The sequence below is a fragment of the Xenopus laevis genome, chromosome 9_10S (genome assembly GCF_017654675.1).
Source record: "Xenopus laevis strain J_2021 chromosome 9_10S, Xenopus_laevis_v10.1, whole genome shotgun sequence".
Taxonomy (NCBI): domain Eukaryota; kingdom Metazoa; phylum Chordata; class Amphibia; order Anura; family Pipidae; genus Xenopus; species Xenopus laevis.
Window position 1 is genome coordinate 7952839 of NC_054388.1, and position 16959 is coordinate 7969797.

A 16959-nucleotide genomic window follows, 5' to 3' on the forward strand; every position below is an offset into this window, starting at 1 on the left:
TGCACCGGCCCAGGGTTATACCAGTGAGCACCACGGAGCGATCCTCTTCCGTCTTCTTCTTTCTTCTCGCTGCTGCGCATGCGCATTGGAGTGAAAAGCTGAACTTTAACTGAAAAGTCGATTTTTCGCTCAACTGCGCATGCGTCTGCCCTGGGGACTTTGAAGAAAGAAGGAGCCAGAAGAGGATCGCTCCATGGTGCTCACTGGTATAACCGGGCCGGTGCAGTTTTCTGCTGATAGGAGCACCAGCTTGGGGTTTCAGGTAAATATATACAATCTCTTGGTGGTGCCTAACATTTTGCACCCAGAAGTAAATTCAGTCTTTCCTTCTCCTTTAATAGGAACAGCCTAGGAAATGCTACAATAACTCAGTTTAGCTGCATGTCACTCGGCTAAATCAAAATCAGTGAAAATTGGATTTTTGCTACAACATGTGGATTTCCTATGTGGCCTGTATTAAAGTGATATGGTGCCAACACAACCAGCTGCCACTAAGAATGTGCCCCCAATCTCCGCTTAATGTCACCCCCCCCCAATTAACTGCTGATCTATCAATCTGAGATTATCGCTATGGGAAGTGATGCCACTTTCTGACCAGTGTGGCCCCTATAGTCCCCGGGGTCCTGGTAGCACTTACACTTCTGTAGCCGTATATTACACCACGAACGTTATTATTCCAGGGTATCTGTGCTGTCGCCATGTACCATTAATATAGTAAGTTCGGGAAAAACTTTACGCTTTGGTAACAAAGAATCCCGGCCCTCCCTTCCTGTTTTCCGCTCTTAATGAATATTTCCAAGCACTTTACCTTTCTCTCTCGTGCCAACACTGGATTTGCTTCTCAGCTCACTGCTGCCCCGGAAGTGTTATTGTTACCGTGTGTAGTAAATAAATGCACTGAATGTAAAGAATTGTGTGTGTTTTCCTTATTCCATAATAATGTGTCAACATTCCTTTAGTGAAAACAAAAGCCACAGTCTCCCCCCCCAAAAAAATATATGGCTTGTCACAATCTTATAGGGATCTATAATATTTGTAAACTTTAAATTGTGTGTGTGTGTTTGGGGTGACTTTCAACAGTTCCTGACCCACATGCCTTAACCCAATCCACTGGTAATAAAATCCAACCCGCTCACTTGTTGGATAACAAAGGATTCTGGGAGCTCCATGGGACACCTAGTAAAGGAGGAGGACCTGAGAGGAGCCTAGACTGGATTGGAGGCTATAAAGGAAAACCGTGGTCTAGATGAAGAGGATGAATTGCTCCAAGACAAATTAGAGTCATAGCAGAAGTACCAATTTTTCCCAACGATATCTATCCTATCAAGCTGCCAATTGTAATCGTTGCCAAAAATCTAAAAGCCGTAACTACAGCACAGATTTTATGTAAAGAGTTAATCCAGGGGGGGTATGGAATCCTGGGGTATGGATGTCCCCCAAGGTTCCATTTAGACCATTTAACTGAAGAATGGAATTTGTGAGCATTTTAATACAACACTTTTGGAAATGATATGCTGGATCTAGAATAACTATCCATCTAGAACATATTCAGACATGACTGGACTCCAACTGAGCTGCTTCTGGACAGTTGGGCGAAGAACATTTGGTGGTGGCTCAAACAGTACAGAAGCGCCGTTGGGATGCCCACAGCAAAGAGGGGGTACAGCAGATTCATGTGTGCCGTAGAGTATTAAACCCTATTAAAGCCAAGCAACAGAAAGAAAACCGTGTGCCAAAATGAGAATTGGAACCTGATGTAAGAAATACAGCTTGAGGTCAGAGATGGACCAAAAAGATTCAGTGAGAAGGAAAAACAGCAGCCTGCCAGAAAGCATTTCTCTCCTAAAGTGCAGGCACAAGTCACATGATCAGGGGCAGCTGGGAAATTGACAATATGTCTAGCCCCATGTCAGATTTCAAAATTGAATATAAAAAAAATCAGTTGGCTCTTTTGAGAAATGGATTTCAGTGCAGAATTCTGCTGGAGCAGCACTATTAACTGATGTGTTTTGAAAAAAAAAAAACAAAAACATGTTTTCCGATGACAGGATCCCTTTAAAATACTAAAAGGTAATTTAAAGGAGGACCACCCCTTAACTCTAAGTGCCAGCTTGTCTTTGATCAGTACACTCCTTAGAATTGATAGCTTTGCCACAATGCTACTTTTATGCCACCGTCATTAATTCTACATCCAAGGTATTTAGTAGAAGGTCTGTTGTTTAACTGTGGGATCTTGGGAGGTGGAAACAGCTGGCGAGCGGCATATCAGAATATCTTATCTGAACCCCATCTATAGGTAAATGGTGCCTCCCTTAATAAGTCAATTCTTTAACAGAAGACATGGCTTTTCATTTGGTTAACCAAAAAAAAAAACTTAAAGGGACACTAATAAGATGGTTTCAATTTTGTTTTTGAATCGGAAAACGGTGTGAAAGTTTTAGTACAGAAGGAAAAGTATGAAATAAAACTTATAGAACTACATTTTGAAAAGGCCCTTTAAGAGCTATATAATCATCTTGCTGCTGAGGAACCGGGTAAATGTTTCCATCCTCAATGTTGCTGGAACGAAGCATCAAGGATGTGTCAACTCTTTATTAAAGGGGTTGTTCACCTTTAAATTACTTTTGGTATGGTGTAGAGAGGGATATTCTGAGACAATTTGTAATTGGTTTTCATTTTTTATTATTTGTGGTTTTTGAGTTATTTAGCTTTTTATTCAGCAGCACTCCAGTTTGCAATTTCAGCAATCTGGTTGCTAGGGTCCAAATTCCCCTAGCAACCATGCACTGATTTGAATAAGTGACTGGAATAAGAATAGAAAGGACAGTAATAAAAAGTAGCAGTAACAATAAATGTGCAGCCTTACAGATCATTTGTTTTTAGATGGGGTCAGTGACCCCCGTTTGAAAGCTGAAAAAAAAGAAGGCAATTTAAAAACTATAAAAAAGAAAAAATGAAGGCCAATTGAAAAGTTGCTAACATACTAAAAGTTAACTTGAAGGTTGAAGAAGGCTGGGATTTCCAGTTTAGCATCATCTGGTTACAGAGGAGTCATCCCAGGCTTATACACCCTATAATTCCGTATCAGTGGCATCTGTATGACTAGAACTGCACATCATTTACAGTATATAGAGCAAGTTGAACCCTGTATCTGTATTAGACAACTCTAGGAACCAGAGAACGGCAATAGCCAGGAAGCAGGGTGTGGTTCCAGTGTAAATGATGAAAGGGTAAGTAAAACCAAGAACATGAAATGAATCAGCTGAGAAGAGGAAGTCGCTCAGTTGCAAAACATAACCAGAGCCTAAATCACTATAAAACATGGGGAAATGTTTGGAGCTACTTAACTGTGGGGTCTCATTGATTTAAAAAGGGATTCTATCATGTGAAAAGTTAATAGCACTCCTCCAGCAGACTCCTGTACTGAAATTCCCTTTTTTTATATTTATATTTACTGGCTAGACATTTTCTTACTTTCCCAAGTCCCCTCAGCCATGTGACTTCTGCTCTGATAAACTTCCGTCACTCTGTACTGCTGCGCTGCAATTTGTAAAGATGCAACCCCCTTCCCCCGCCCCCAGAAGACTCTCAACAGAATACATACACTCTACATAAATAAAATGTGGCCATACAGGGGCGGATTAAAGCTGCCAATATTGGTCCTTTAGACTAGTAATGGGCGAATTTGTCCCCTTTGCTTCGCTCAAAAATTAGCGAATTTCCCATGAAAAATTTACGAAATGCTTTTAAGTCAATGGGTGCTTCAATTTTAACGCCTGCAACAATGTATTCGCCTATTTTGTCCAAATGCATTAAAGTCAATGGTCATCTGGATAATTTTAAATCGCACTCATTTTTATGCACGCCCACATTTTTGACGCAGCAAATTTATTCGCCCATCACGACTTTAGACCAATACCGGCCAGTGTATGGGGGCTTCCGACGGATTTTCCCGATTGATATCTGGCCAAGATATCGATCAGAGAGGTTTGCGTTTTTCGGCTAGTTGATGCGGTCCTACACCCCGTCGGCGGTTGTAATTCGATCGTACGGATTAACCCGATTATCGCCCTGCCATTTGGCAACCTCGCATGTAATATGTCATACAATTACAGTACAGGTATTGGACCTATTATCCGGAATCATCGGGACCTGGGGCTTTCCGAATAACGGGTCTTTCTGTAGTTTGGATCTTCATACCTTAAGTCTACTAGAAAATCATATAAACATTAAATAAACCCAATAGGCTGGTTTTGCCTCCAATAAGGATTAATTATATCTTAGCTGGGATCAAGTACAAGCGACTGTTTTCTTACTACAGAGGAAAAAGGAAATCATTTTAAAATTTTGGATTATTTTATTATAATGGAGTCTATGGGAGAAGGCCTTTCCATAATTCGGAACTTTCTGGATAACGGGTTTCCGGATAACGGATCCCATACCTGTATTTTAATTTACGGCAGGGCAGAACCATATTGATAACATATATTTGTATTTGAATCTTGCATTGCTCCTATACACTCTTCTATTCACTCAACACGGAGGCAGTTAATGGATTATCATCAACTCAACTTTTTGCCAACATCTCATGAGCAACTGCAAATCCTATGATTTCAGCAGGGACTAGAGGACACACGTTAAGTTTGGCGATAGCTGACAGCTAGGAAGCAGGCAGTTGTGACATACAGTTCATTGATGGCTAGTGATTGTGCTTCCGCCCTGTCTGATACACTCATTAGCTACTGACCTCTGTATAACATTCTGCTACTATTTATATGCGTTTGCACCTCGGTATTTCTTGTTTATAAAAGGCAAATTAAGACTTTATCTTTTATGATCTTACAGGCTGATCTGGGGGCGGCAGCTACGAGACCTGAAGGCTGTATTAACTGTCAGCAGGTCATTTGCAAAACATCCTCATAAAAGTGAAGAAGCCTGGGAGGAGTCAACGTCACTTGGAATATTCTTAAGCCGGACACCAGCTTCAGAAAGAGCTTGGCATTCATTGCGTTGTGATAAGGGGAACTAAACCGATGTTCTTTCTGCGCTGAGAACCAAAGTGAACGGCTGAGAGCAACTGTCACCAGCAAACATCTGTTTTCCTGTGTTCTCTGTTGAGGTTTTCAGAAATATTACAGAGAAAGCTCTGAAGTCCAACTTGTCCCTCTTTAATGTCAAATCGAAGTTCAACTGCTAAAGCCAATGAAAACCATGGATCCAGTGGAGACCAACTCAACTTCCAACGGCACCATGTGCTCGGTTAACAAGGAGTTCACATTCCGCTTCTTGCCCTCGGTTTACCTGATTGTGTTCGTGGTGGGACTCGTGGGCAACGGTGTTGGTTTGTGGAACTTGTGTATAAACCGCAAGAAATGGACACCGGTCAATATCTTTGTGATGAACCTTGGCATTGCTGATCTCCTTTATGTCATCACTCTGCCATTCTTCGTGGCTTATTACACCAGGAAAGAAGTGTGGCAATTTGGATACGGGTTGTGCCGCCTGACTCGCTGTCTCTTTCACGTCAACATGTACGCCAGCATCAGCTTTCTAACCTGTATCAGCGTCCAGCGCTACTTGGGCATTGTCCACCCATTAAAGACATTGGTTAAATACCAGAGTTTACGCCATGCCCTTGTAATCACCGCCTTGGTGTGGCTATGGGTGATCATCCAAGTGGCGCCCAGTTTCTTTATCACAAAGAACGACACCGATCCGGAATACTGCCATGACTCCACCAGCAACAGACACGAGAACGTCAAGAGATACACCCTTTACACCATCATCTTGACCTTTACCGGATTTTTCATCCCGTTTCTCATCATCGTGGTGTGTTACGCCAAGGTCCTCAACGTTCTCTGGAAAAATAAAAATATCGACCCCGCGGTGAAAAGAAGGATCATAAAACTGATCGGTATCGTCTTGGCCCTGTTTTTCGTTTGTTTTTTCCCATTTTACATTTTGCGGAACTTTAACTTGTTCTCCAGACTTTGGCAGTTGCAAGGGAAGTGCACCCCGGCCCTGAAGAGCACCTACATCGCCTACCAGGTCACCCGGGGCTTGGCCAGTATGAACAGCGCCATTAACCCGTTGCTTTACTTTGTCACCGGCGAGAACTTTTTGTTGACATTTAAGAAGGTCAAGACCAAAACATGGCACGCGTGTGTGTATATTGGGAGGACTCGGAATCCAATGCTAACTGCTAATGCTGATGGGTAGGAGGAGCCACCATGCTCATTGACTCCAGTCAGCTGGAGACAGGACTAGAACTAGCAGGGGCACCTACCTACTGCACAGCCATTCAGGGACAGAGTATGGGTGCGAAATATGTTTATTACCAAAATGTAAAGAACTATTGAAAACAGCTCCCTCCTGTGTAAGTTGGTCTGTGCCTTTCACTTTCTGCATTCATGGGGTAATGGTAAGATAGCACCATGGGCAGGGGCAGATAATGCTTTTGTCATACATATGGACAGTCCTTAAATGGATACTATCATTTTTTTCAAAATTAATCAGTTAATAGTGCTGCTCCAGCAGAATTCTGCACTGAAATCCATTTCTCAAAAGAGCAAACAGATTTTTTTATATTTAATTTTAAAATCTGACATGGGGCTAGACATATTGTCAGTTTCCCAGCTGCCCCCAGTCATGTGCCTTTTGCTCTAATAATCTTCAGTCACTCTTTACTGCTGTACTGCAAGATGTACTGCACTCCTCCCTTTCCCCCCAGCAGCCTAACAACAGAACAATGGGAAGGTAACCAGATAGCCGCTCCCTAACACAACCCTGTAACCCTTTTGTCTTCCCTCCCAGGATTGGACTGGCCCAGACCCACTCCCTACAGTCAGCAGCTCCTGGTCTGCTGTACTCCTTTATAAAATGATTAGGCTAGGACGAATTTTGACCTGTTTGATTCGCCAAAAATTGCCGCCAGCGAAATGTTGCTGACGCCCATTAAAGTCTATGGGCGTCTAAATTTTTTTGACGTGCAACGCCTGTGGGCGTCATTTTCGCGATGAAACAAGGCGAAAAAATGTGCCCATCCCTAAAAATGGGCAACAGGGGGTTGTTTAAGGAGAACAGAGGGGGATTACCTGGGCGGGGGCACAAACCCCCCCAGTCTGATGCTGCCTCTGTCCTTCTCAAAATTGCTGCTACAGGAGATCACAGGGTCATTTAATTCATTACGTTAGTAAGTGTCTATTTACTCAATATACAATGAATGCAGTATTACATTAGAGCCTCATCTCATGTTTCTTATTTTATATAATTATTAACAAGGTACCTCTCTGCTATATGGAGATTCTAAAAATACCTGGTCAGGGAGTCTAATATGAATTATCATATGACATTCACCATAACACACATATGCAGTACAGGTATGGGACCTGTAATCCAGAATGCTCCGGAGCTCTGGTTTTTCTGGATAACAGATCTTTCAATAATTTGGATCTTCATGCCTTAAAGGGATACTGTCATGGGAAAAACTTTTTTTTTCAAAATGAATCAGTTAATAGTGCTGCTCCAGCAGAATTCTGCACTGAAATCCATTTCTCAAAAGAGCAAACAGATTTTTTTATATTCAATTTTGAAATCTGACATGGGGCTAGACATTTTGTCAATTTCCCAGCTGCCCTATGTCATGTGACTTGTGCCTGCACTTTAGGAGAGAAATGCTTTCTGGCAGGCTGCTGTTTTTCCTTCTCAATGTAACTGAATGTGTCTCAGTGAGACATGGGTTTTTACTATTGAGTGCTGTTCTTAGATCTACCAGGCAGCTGTTATCTTGTGTTAGGGAGCTGCTATCTGGTTACCTTCCCCTTGTTCTTTTGTTTGGCTGCTGGGGGGGAAAGGGAGGGGGTGATATCACTCCAACTTGCAGTACAGCAGTAAAGAGTGATTGAAGTTTATCAGAGCACAAGTCACATGACTTGGGGCAGCTGGGAAATCGACAAAATGTCTAGCCCCATGTCAGATTTCAAAATTAAATATAAAAAAATCTGTTTGCTCTTTTGAGAAATGGATTTCTGTGCAGAATTCTGCTGGAGCAGCACTATTAACTGATTCATTTTGGAAAAAAAAAAAAATTCACATGACAGTATCCCTTTAAGTCTACTAGAAAATCATGTAAACATTAAATAAACTTAATAGGCTGATTTTGCTTCCAATAAGGATTAATTATATCTTAGTTGGGATCAAGTACAAGCTACTGTTTTATTATTACACAGAAAAAGGAAATTGTTTTTAAAGATATGCATTATTTGATTACTAAGGAGTCTATGGGAGACGGCCTTTCCATAATTCATAACATACTGGATAACAGGTTTCCAGATAATGGATCCCATACCTGTATAATGCTGTATCCAATCATTTGCTTGGGCTCTCAAAGCATCAGGATGCCTGCGGGCTGGACAGTCCTTTTTATCCCATTTAAAATGAGAGCCCCAGCTTTTTCCATTAAAAGAGAATTCCCCCCAACTGTAACAATATATGCAGCCTACGTCCCTAATTAATGATTCAGAAATGACCAATACATTTAATTATTGAGATGAATCTTCCTACATAACATACTCCTATTTGAGAGATCAGTATTGTTATTGGCTGGAGGTAAATGGTTAAACATATTATTTTGGCATTGAAAAAAAAAAAACCCTGATCTTCCATTGATAGAACAATACGGAAATTGCGTCAAACTGTATATCCTTATCAATGCTGTTCTTAAAGATTCCACGAAACTGCACCGAGCAGCAGATTGTATTGTATATATTATATTTTTAATTAAAAGTGTTTAATGCAATAGTTTGTGTCAGTGTTTTACATGAACTCCAAGTCCTGGCACCAGTGGGCGAGCAATGCTCAGTAGTTTGTTAGATCTTATAGCGTATTTTAGTGTCAGACTAAGAAATTAACCTTCCTGCTATGAGATCTAGATGTGTAGGGAAGTATATTATCTTTTGGAGAGTTTATAGGATACCAAATTTATTTGATAACTAAAATATACAACATTAAAAAGGATTATTTTTAAATTTGGCTCTGTAAATAGGGTGCTACTATACAGCCACCATCTCTCCCTACTATACCTGCTATCCCACAGTCACACTCCCTTCCCAGACACTATTATCCACTGTTACTATAGACACCATCTCTCCCTACTATACCTGTTATCCCAGTCACACTCCCTTCCCAGAGACTATTATCCACTGTTACTATAGGCACCATCTCTCCCTACTATACCTGCTATCCCACAGTCACACTCCCTTCCCAGAGACTATTATCCCACTGTTACTATAGGCACCATCTCTCCCTACTATACCTGTTATCCCAGTCACACTCCCTTCCCAGAGACTATTATCCACTGTTACTATAGGCACCATCTCTCCCTACTATACCTGCTATCCCACAGTCACACTCCCTTCCCAGAGACTATTATCCACTGTTACTATAGACACCATCTCTCCCTACTATACCTGTTATCCCAGTCACACTCCCTTCCCAGAGACTATTATCCACTGTTACTATAGGCACCATCTCTCCCTACTATACCTGCTATCCCACAGTCACACTCCCTTCCCAGAGACTATTATCCACTGTTACTATAGGCACCATCTCTCCCTACTATACCTGCTATCCCACAGTCACACTCCCTTCCCAGAGACTATTATCCACTGTTACTATAGGCACCATCTCTCCCTACTATACCTGCTATCCCACAGTCACACTCCCTTCCCAGAGGCTATTATCCACTGTTACTATAGGCACCATCTCTCCCTACTATACCTGCTATCCCACAGTCACACTCCCTTCCCAGAGACTATTATCCACTGTTACTATAGGCACCATCTCTCCCTACTATACCTGCTATCCCACAGTCACACTCCCTTCCCAGACTATTATCCACTGTTACTATAGACACCATCTCTCCCTACTATACCTGCTATCCCACAGTCACACTCCCTTCCCAGAGACTATTATCCCACTGTTACTATAGACACCATCTCTCCCTACTATACCTGCTATCCTACAGTCACACTCCCTTCCCAGAGACTATTATCCACTGTTACTATAGGCACCATCTCTCCCTACTATACCTGCTATCCTACAGTCACACTCCCTTCCCAGAGACTATTATCCACTGTTACTATAGGCACCATCTCTCCCTACTATACCTGCTATCCCACAGTCACACTCCCTTCCCAGAGACTATTATCCACTGATACTATAGACACCATCTCTCCCTACTATACCTGCTATCCCACAGTCACACTCCCTTCCCAGAGACTATTATCCACTGTTACTATAGGCACCATCTCTCCCTACTATACCTGCTATCCCACAGTCACACTCCCTTCCCAGAGACTATTATCCACTGTTACTATAGGCACCATCTCTCCCTACTATACCTGCTATCCCACAGTCACACTCCCTTCCCAGAGACTATTATCCACTGTTACTATAGGCACCATCTCTCCCTACTATACCTGCTATCCCACAGTCACACTCCCTTCCCAGAGACTATTATCCCTCTGTTACTATAGACACCATCTCTCCCTACTATTCCTGCTATCCTACAGCAACAAGACCAATTGAAAAGTTGATTAAATTAGCAATTCTATAGCTAAGAGTTAACTTAAAGGTGAACCACCTGTTGAAGTCATCTACATCTGAAGTAGCCAACTGCCAGTGCACAAAACCTTGGGGTCCATTTGCGCTGAGTGGAATAGTAGGATGAGTCAACACAAAAGGCTGTTATATACATAGGTGCAGTAGCACAATAAAGCTCTTTTATGCCCCAATGACTATTAAGCTTGATCTCTGTGCAGATTCACAAGCCCAGGGTCACAATAAAACTAGCAGGAACCACAGAGTCACTCTCTACACTCAACCTCTTGCCCCAGAAGAAGCAAACTATGATGATACTTTCTAGTAGCACAGTGAGTGTTATTGATACAGTATAAATATGTAGGGGATCAGACAAATCCCCTGTTTTTCTTACAGCCTGGAGGGCCATCCGATTGGCTGGGCACCCCAGTACATCCGTGGGAGAGGGGCAGTGCCCAACTTTGGAGCCAAATGTACAGGGTTACAGACAGAGCTTATAAAGGGATCCCTGCTGCAGCAGCCATAGAGAATCAGATCTGTGGAGTGTGTCACTGCTGCTTGAAAGGAGTTTCCAAGAAGAAGGAAAGGCTGCGTTTTGCTCTGCTCAGGGAGAGACAGTTTCTATCTCCTGCCTTTGGATAATTTGGTCACGGCGTGTTTCCCCAGGGAGAGGACAGGTCTTGCTCGTGTATCTGCCACGATACTACTTTCAAAGGGAAAGGTACCATGGGGCAGGTAGTGCTACCTGGGGACACAAGACTTTTGGGGAAGGGACAACTGACCGAAGTGATTCTGTATTTATCCACCCGGTGTGGGACTGTGGCATTGAGAGACTGTGCCAGGGTTGATAGTCGACACAGGTTCCCCAGAGTAAACTAATATTGTCCGATTTGCATTTCCAGTTACTAAACACAGTTTTACAAGTTTATACTGTATTTGTTTTATTGCAAACTGTGTGGGTTTTATTTTTCCTAGTAAAAATCCCTTGAGGTGTGCTCCTCTGTGTTCCCTAGGTGGAGGCACTGCGCTGTAAATCCCAGTTCCCAGTACTATTCATACACAAGGGGACTCAGGAGGGCCCTGGATTGCCAAGGGTTAATTGCCATTAAAAGGGACAGTAACCAAATTAGGGATATATATACCATTGCCAAGAAGACGAAGAAATGGCCAACTGATTTCTTAGTCTCTTGTTGTGATGGAGAACACAGAGTAACTGGTTTCTGGGTAACGTACATGACCCTTTTGATCTTGGAGCTGCTGCCATGTTTTTATATTTTGATATAACTAATTCAGCCAATATTTCCCCCCACCCCTTCCATGGCATACAAGAGAAATAGCCACATGCCAAATTGCCAATCACTTCATCTACAGATTGTCTGATCAAGACTCTCTCTCTGATTCACAATGTCATCCTGGGTCATTGTTGGAACGTTGGGTTTGTTTGCCCATGTGTCAAACCCAATCTATTTCCTTATTATTCCATTCATCAGAATCATTACAAACATGCCATTGTGTCATTTCACATATTCCCTTATCTGCAGTTGTGTTGACTGAATGCAGCAGGCAAGCAGATCAATATTACACTTTAATATTACACATGGACTCACCTTCCCTTGCTTTAACCTATTAATTGCCTTTTAGCAGTAGAGCCTACCTTACCTTATTTGCACTCTTCTGACATCTTTTCCTGGTCCGACTCCTCACATTCATATTCTTCAGCAGAACAGAGTCTACCTCTGAAATTCCTTTCTACATTGAGACAGACATTCCACTCCTTCCATACAATGCTCACCCACCCCTCTTTAGTGCTGGACCCCCTTAACAAATCCTCTGCAGTGGCCGAGGTTCTATGAAAGTATTAGTGGCTCAGCTTGCAGCTTCAGACTTGCCATTGATGCTATTGTTCTTCAAAATCACATTACAATATACTCTATCAATTGACCTGTAGTGCTGGATAAAGATACAAGAATCCATGTTGTAAAGATAGTTGGGGAGCAACACAGCCATGAATAAGTTCCTGGGGTGCCAAATAAGGGCTCCTATGTGCACTGGTAGCCTACATGAGTCTTTGTTTAAAAGGCAACCAAAACTTGCCTCCAAGCCTTGAATTTCAAAAATAAGCACCTGCTTTGAGGCCAGTGGGAGCAACATCCAAGGGGTTGGAGAGCAACATGTTACTCACAAGCCACTGGTTGGTCTAAGGGACATTGGGATGTGGTCTAATAACTTTGGGGATATATTAAACCAAATGGTATAGTCAACCTTAGTTCAGGGTCAGAACTAGTGCTAGGCATGTTCCTAGGGTGCAACTATATTGGCAAAGGTTGGGGGAGACCATATTTAAATGTTAACCACCTAAAATGACATTCATGGCCTTAAAAACATGTTTTCTGTTGCCCCACATACACTGTGCCCCATGGATTCACCCATACTTGCCCCGAAGCAGGGACACAGCTTATCACTCTTGTATTGGACAGACATATGAATGCAGTTGGGAATTTCTGGGAGTCACCCTGATCACCCTCAGTAACAAGTCCAACCGAACGCACTCGCTCTAGTGAAATACGTAGAATCATCACATGAAATCCTCCAATATATAACCAAAGCAAGAAGTGTCGGACTGGCCCGGCGGGAAACCGGGAAAAAACCCGGTGGGCCGGACCCTTTAATGGGCCCCCGCTGGGCCAGACCCCTCTCCTGACCAGTTTGCTAAAACAAAAAAGATTTCTTTAGGCGCAGCACCATCTGTGCATGCACGTAGCGCCATTCATACGGAGCGGAGAGTGGCGCCTTTCAAGCAGGCGCATCGAGCGCATCATGGTAGGGGGCGGGGGGTCGGAGGGGGCCCTGGACAGTAGTCCCGGTGGGCCCCCGTCCCCCCAGTCGACCCTGAAAGCAGTGAAGAATGGAACGGCACGAGGGGTGAGGCAGGTGGGGCCAGAATGTATCCAGATTCTTTCATACTTGGGCTCCATAGATTCTTTCCCTGCCTTTGTTTGGGGATATTGTTTAATGATTTCCCTCTGCAATAACTTGCAACATAGGTATTCCCCTGTACTAAGCATAATTCAGCAGGAACAGCCCCTAAGTGCATTCATAGTCTGTACAGAAAGATACCATAAAACTATGGCAGCATAGGTATTTCTCTGTACTAAGCACAATTCAGCAGGAACAGCCCCCTAAGTTTGCTCATAGTCTGTACAGAGAGATCCCATAAAACTATGGCAGCATAGGTATTTCTCTGTACTAAGCACAATTCAGCAGGAACGGCCCCCTAAGTTTGCTCATAGTCTGTACAGAGAGATCCCATAAAACTATGGCAGCATAGGTATTCCCCTGTACTAAGCACAATTCAGCAGGAACAGTCCCCTAAGTTTGCTCATAGTCTGTACAGAGAGATCCCATAAAACTATGGCAGCATAGGTATTCCCCTGTACTAAGCACAATTCAGCAGGAACAGCCCCTAAGTTTGCTCATAGTCTGTACAGAGAGATCCCATAAAACTATGGCAGCATAAGTATTCCCTGTACTAAGCACAATTCAGCAGGAACAGTCCCTAAGTTTGCTCATAGTCTGTACAGAGAGATCCCATAAAACGATGGCAACATTTTGCAGAAACTCTATCTCCCAACTATCCCCAAGAGAAGACTTTACACATTGATTTGCTGCAGCTTGGTGCTTGTTGGTCAGTAGACAGCCTATGACATTGCAGTACATTATCCTTCATTCTATTCAAACAAACTCTGTACAAACACATCACACACAAAGCTCAGTTGCAAACTGGAAAGTCACAAGACAAAATGAAGCCACGCTGCACAAAGCAAATAGTGAGGGGCTGTTGCAGATTGTCATGTCTATTGTCCTGCAGTGGATTTTTACCAAACTATCTTGCCTGGCCACTGAGAAAGAAGAGGTGATATTTATCACAGGGTTGGTTTGGCAGCAGCTCTCTAGAGATAACCGGTGCTGGGTGGAGCTGCCGGAAGGTTAAGTCAGTGGAGCAGAATGTGTAGCAGAGGCTGAGCACACCTGCTTTCACTTTGTGTTTATTTCCAGACAAGATAAGTCGACGTGACATTGCCATGAAGAGGAAGAAAGAAAGAAGTTGAAGATCGGGGGGACTTTGGTGTGAAGCCAAGATCCCACTTTGTCTCTGGTTGGACTTTCCCGTCCTGTCTCGGAAGAAACCCAAGGAACTTGCCAATATTGTGACTGGTGCCCACAGAGTTCTAAGGGTCCTGCAGCAACAACTGTGCTCCATCTTCTGCTTCTGCTACTCATTCTAATGGAATCATGGAAAACTCTACGAACAGCTCCAGCTGCACGATAAACAAGGAGTTCACATTCCGCTACTTGCCTTCTGTTTACCTCATCGTCTTTCTCATCGGCTTGTTTGCCAACGTCTTCGGCTTGAGGAACTTGAAAATAAACCGTAAGAAGTGGACGTCCCTCAATGTCTTTGTGCTAAACCTCGGCATCGCCGACCTCCTCTACGTCATCACCCTGCCGTTCTTCGTGTCTTATTATCTCAAGGGAGAAGTCTGGTTGTTTGGCCATGGATTCTGCCGCCTCGCCCGGTGCCTCTTTCACGTCAACATGTACTCCAGCATCAGCTTCCTCACCTGCATCAGCGTCCAACGCTACTTGGGAATAGTCCATCCCATGAAAATGATGGGGACCTTCCAGAACCTACGTCTCTCTGTTTATATCAGTTTACTCATGTGGATATGGGTCATTGTTCAGGTTATTCCCAACTTTTTTATCTCCGAGAGCAACCCTGATAACGCCCACTGCCATGACTCCACCAGCAATGAAAATCTGGAAAAATTGGAGAAGTATACACTTTATACAATGATCTTAACCGTTACCGGGTTTTTCATCCCGTTCCTCATCATCGTGGTGTGTTACGCCAGAGTCCTGACCGTCCTCCACAGGAATAAAAATATTGACCCTGTTTTAAAGAGGAAGAGCATCAAGCTGGTCGCTATCGTGTTGGCTTTGTTTTTCATTTGTTTTTTACCCTTCTATATTTTACGGAACTTCAATTTGTTCTCAAGGCTGTGGCAGAAGGAGGGGACCTGCTCGCCTTCCCTGAAGAGCGCCTATATCGTTTATCAGGTGACTCGAGGGTTGGCCAGTATGAACAGCGCCATCAACCCTCTGCTTTACTTTGTGACCAATGAGACCTTTGCTATGAAATTCCAGCAGATGCAGAGAAGCACCTTGCGTGCTTTTTTGTACCTCGGAAGGAATCAGGACATCACTTTTGAGACCATGGACCTTAAAGAGGTATCTGAATCAAAGGCATAGTCATGGAGACAGCAGACTCAGAAGCTAGTTGGGGGCCCAGGAGTAAAGAAAGCCTTGCAGATCTAGTGCAAGCATGCAGGGTCCTCTTTAGTTGGGATGGGGCCCCTTGAGCTGATGGAGTTACAACTCCCTACAGTCTGGAGTTGTTGTTGGGTGCTGCAAGTTGCCATCAACTTTTGAAGGGTTGCACTTTGAGCATTGGGCTCTTGCATCTAACTACATTCTCCAACCTGTATGTAACTGCTGGAATTCAGATCAGTGCCCCTTATTTTCACCCCTCTGAAGGAACCTGCTGGTGTAACAATCATATGACCTAAACTGATTTTGCTTTAGGGGGCTATTATCTCAAACTCTACTACTACTTATCGTAAACTCGACTACTACTTCTCTACTACTCCTCTACTACGCAGAGTTCTGATTCAGTATCTCTGACATTCATGTACTGGCAGCAAAGTCCAGTTACTGTACATCAAGTATTATCTGCCCTCTACATTCCATTGACCCTCAATGGTTTATTAACAACAGTATTAAATAAATTACATATCATATAGGCCCTGACACATTGCAAACGTTAAGACCATCGGGTGACAATATTCTTCCTTCTGATCATTATGTTTAAGTCTGGATTATTGGAGTCTGATTGTCTTTTTTCTCTGTCTATAAAATGTATTGCATCATTATGACAACCGATCCATGTCTTTCTGTATATTTGCACCTTTTCCCCCCCATCAGCGGGAGCTGCCATAGTGTTACTCGTGAGAGTCACCAGTTCAATTTCATACACAGACTGCAATAAAACAGCGACCCCCCCCCCCAAAACTGTAAATTGTTTGGTCAGCAAGAAAAGCTAAACAAGATAATGTTTTCATGATTCATTTACACTAGAATCCCTTTTATCTCCATCGTGGGACAGTTTATAAACAAGTTCTTTGGCTCAGCCTTGTATATAATGGAAAATAATTCTGCTTATTATTGGACAGTGAGTTTTCTCTTGTATTCTCCATTCCCGTGGGCAGAACTGTTAGAGGCATCTCGGCCATTGTGTATTTC

The 16959-nt window shown here is 43.1% G+C and overlaps 3 protein-coding genes across 4 annotated transcripts in view; 2 read left to right on the forward strand and 1 right to left on the reverse strand.

Moving 5' to 3' along the window:
- The window catches only part of ada.S (adenosine deaminase S homeolog), a 119346-nt gene that overhangs the window by 81556 nt on the left and 20831 nt on the right, over positions 1-16959 (reverse strand). The window lies entirely within an intron of this gene.
- On the forward strand, positions 4728-6557 carry LOC108702582 (P2Y purinoceptor 1). Its single transcript, XM_018238142.2, has one exon. It carries the CDS (start codon positions 5203-5205, stop codon positions 6217-6219), a length of 1017 nt encoding a protein of 338 aa, XP_018093631.1. The 5' UTR covers positions 4728-5202; the 3' UTR covers positions 6220-6557.
- On the forward strand, positions 14553-16040 carry LOC108702583 (P2Y purinoceptor 1). Its single transcript, XM_018238143.2, has one exon. The coding sequence runs from the start codon at positions 14893-14895 to the stop codon at positions 15907-15909; it is 1017 nt and encodes a 338-aa protein (XP_018093632.1). The 5' UTR covers positions 14553-14892; the 3' UTR covers positions 15910-16040.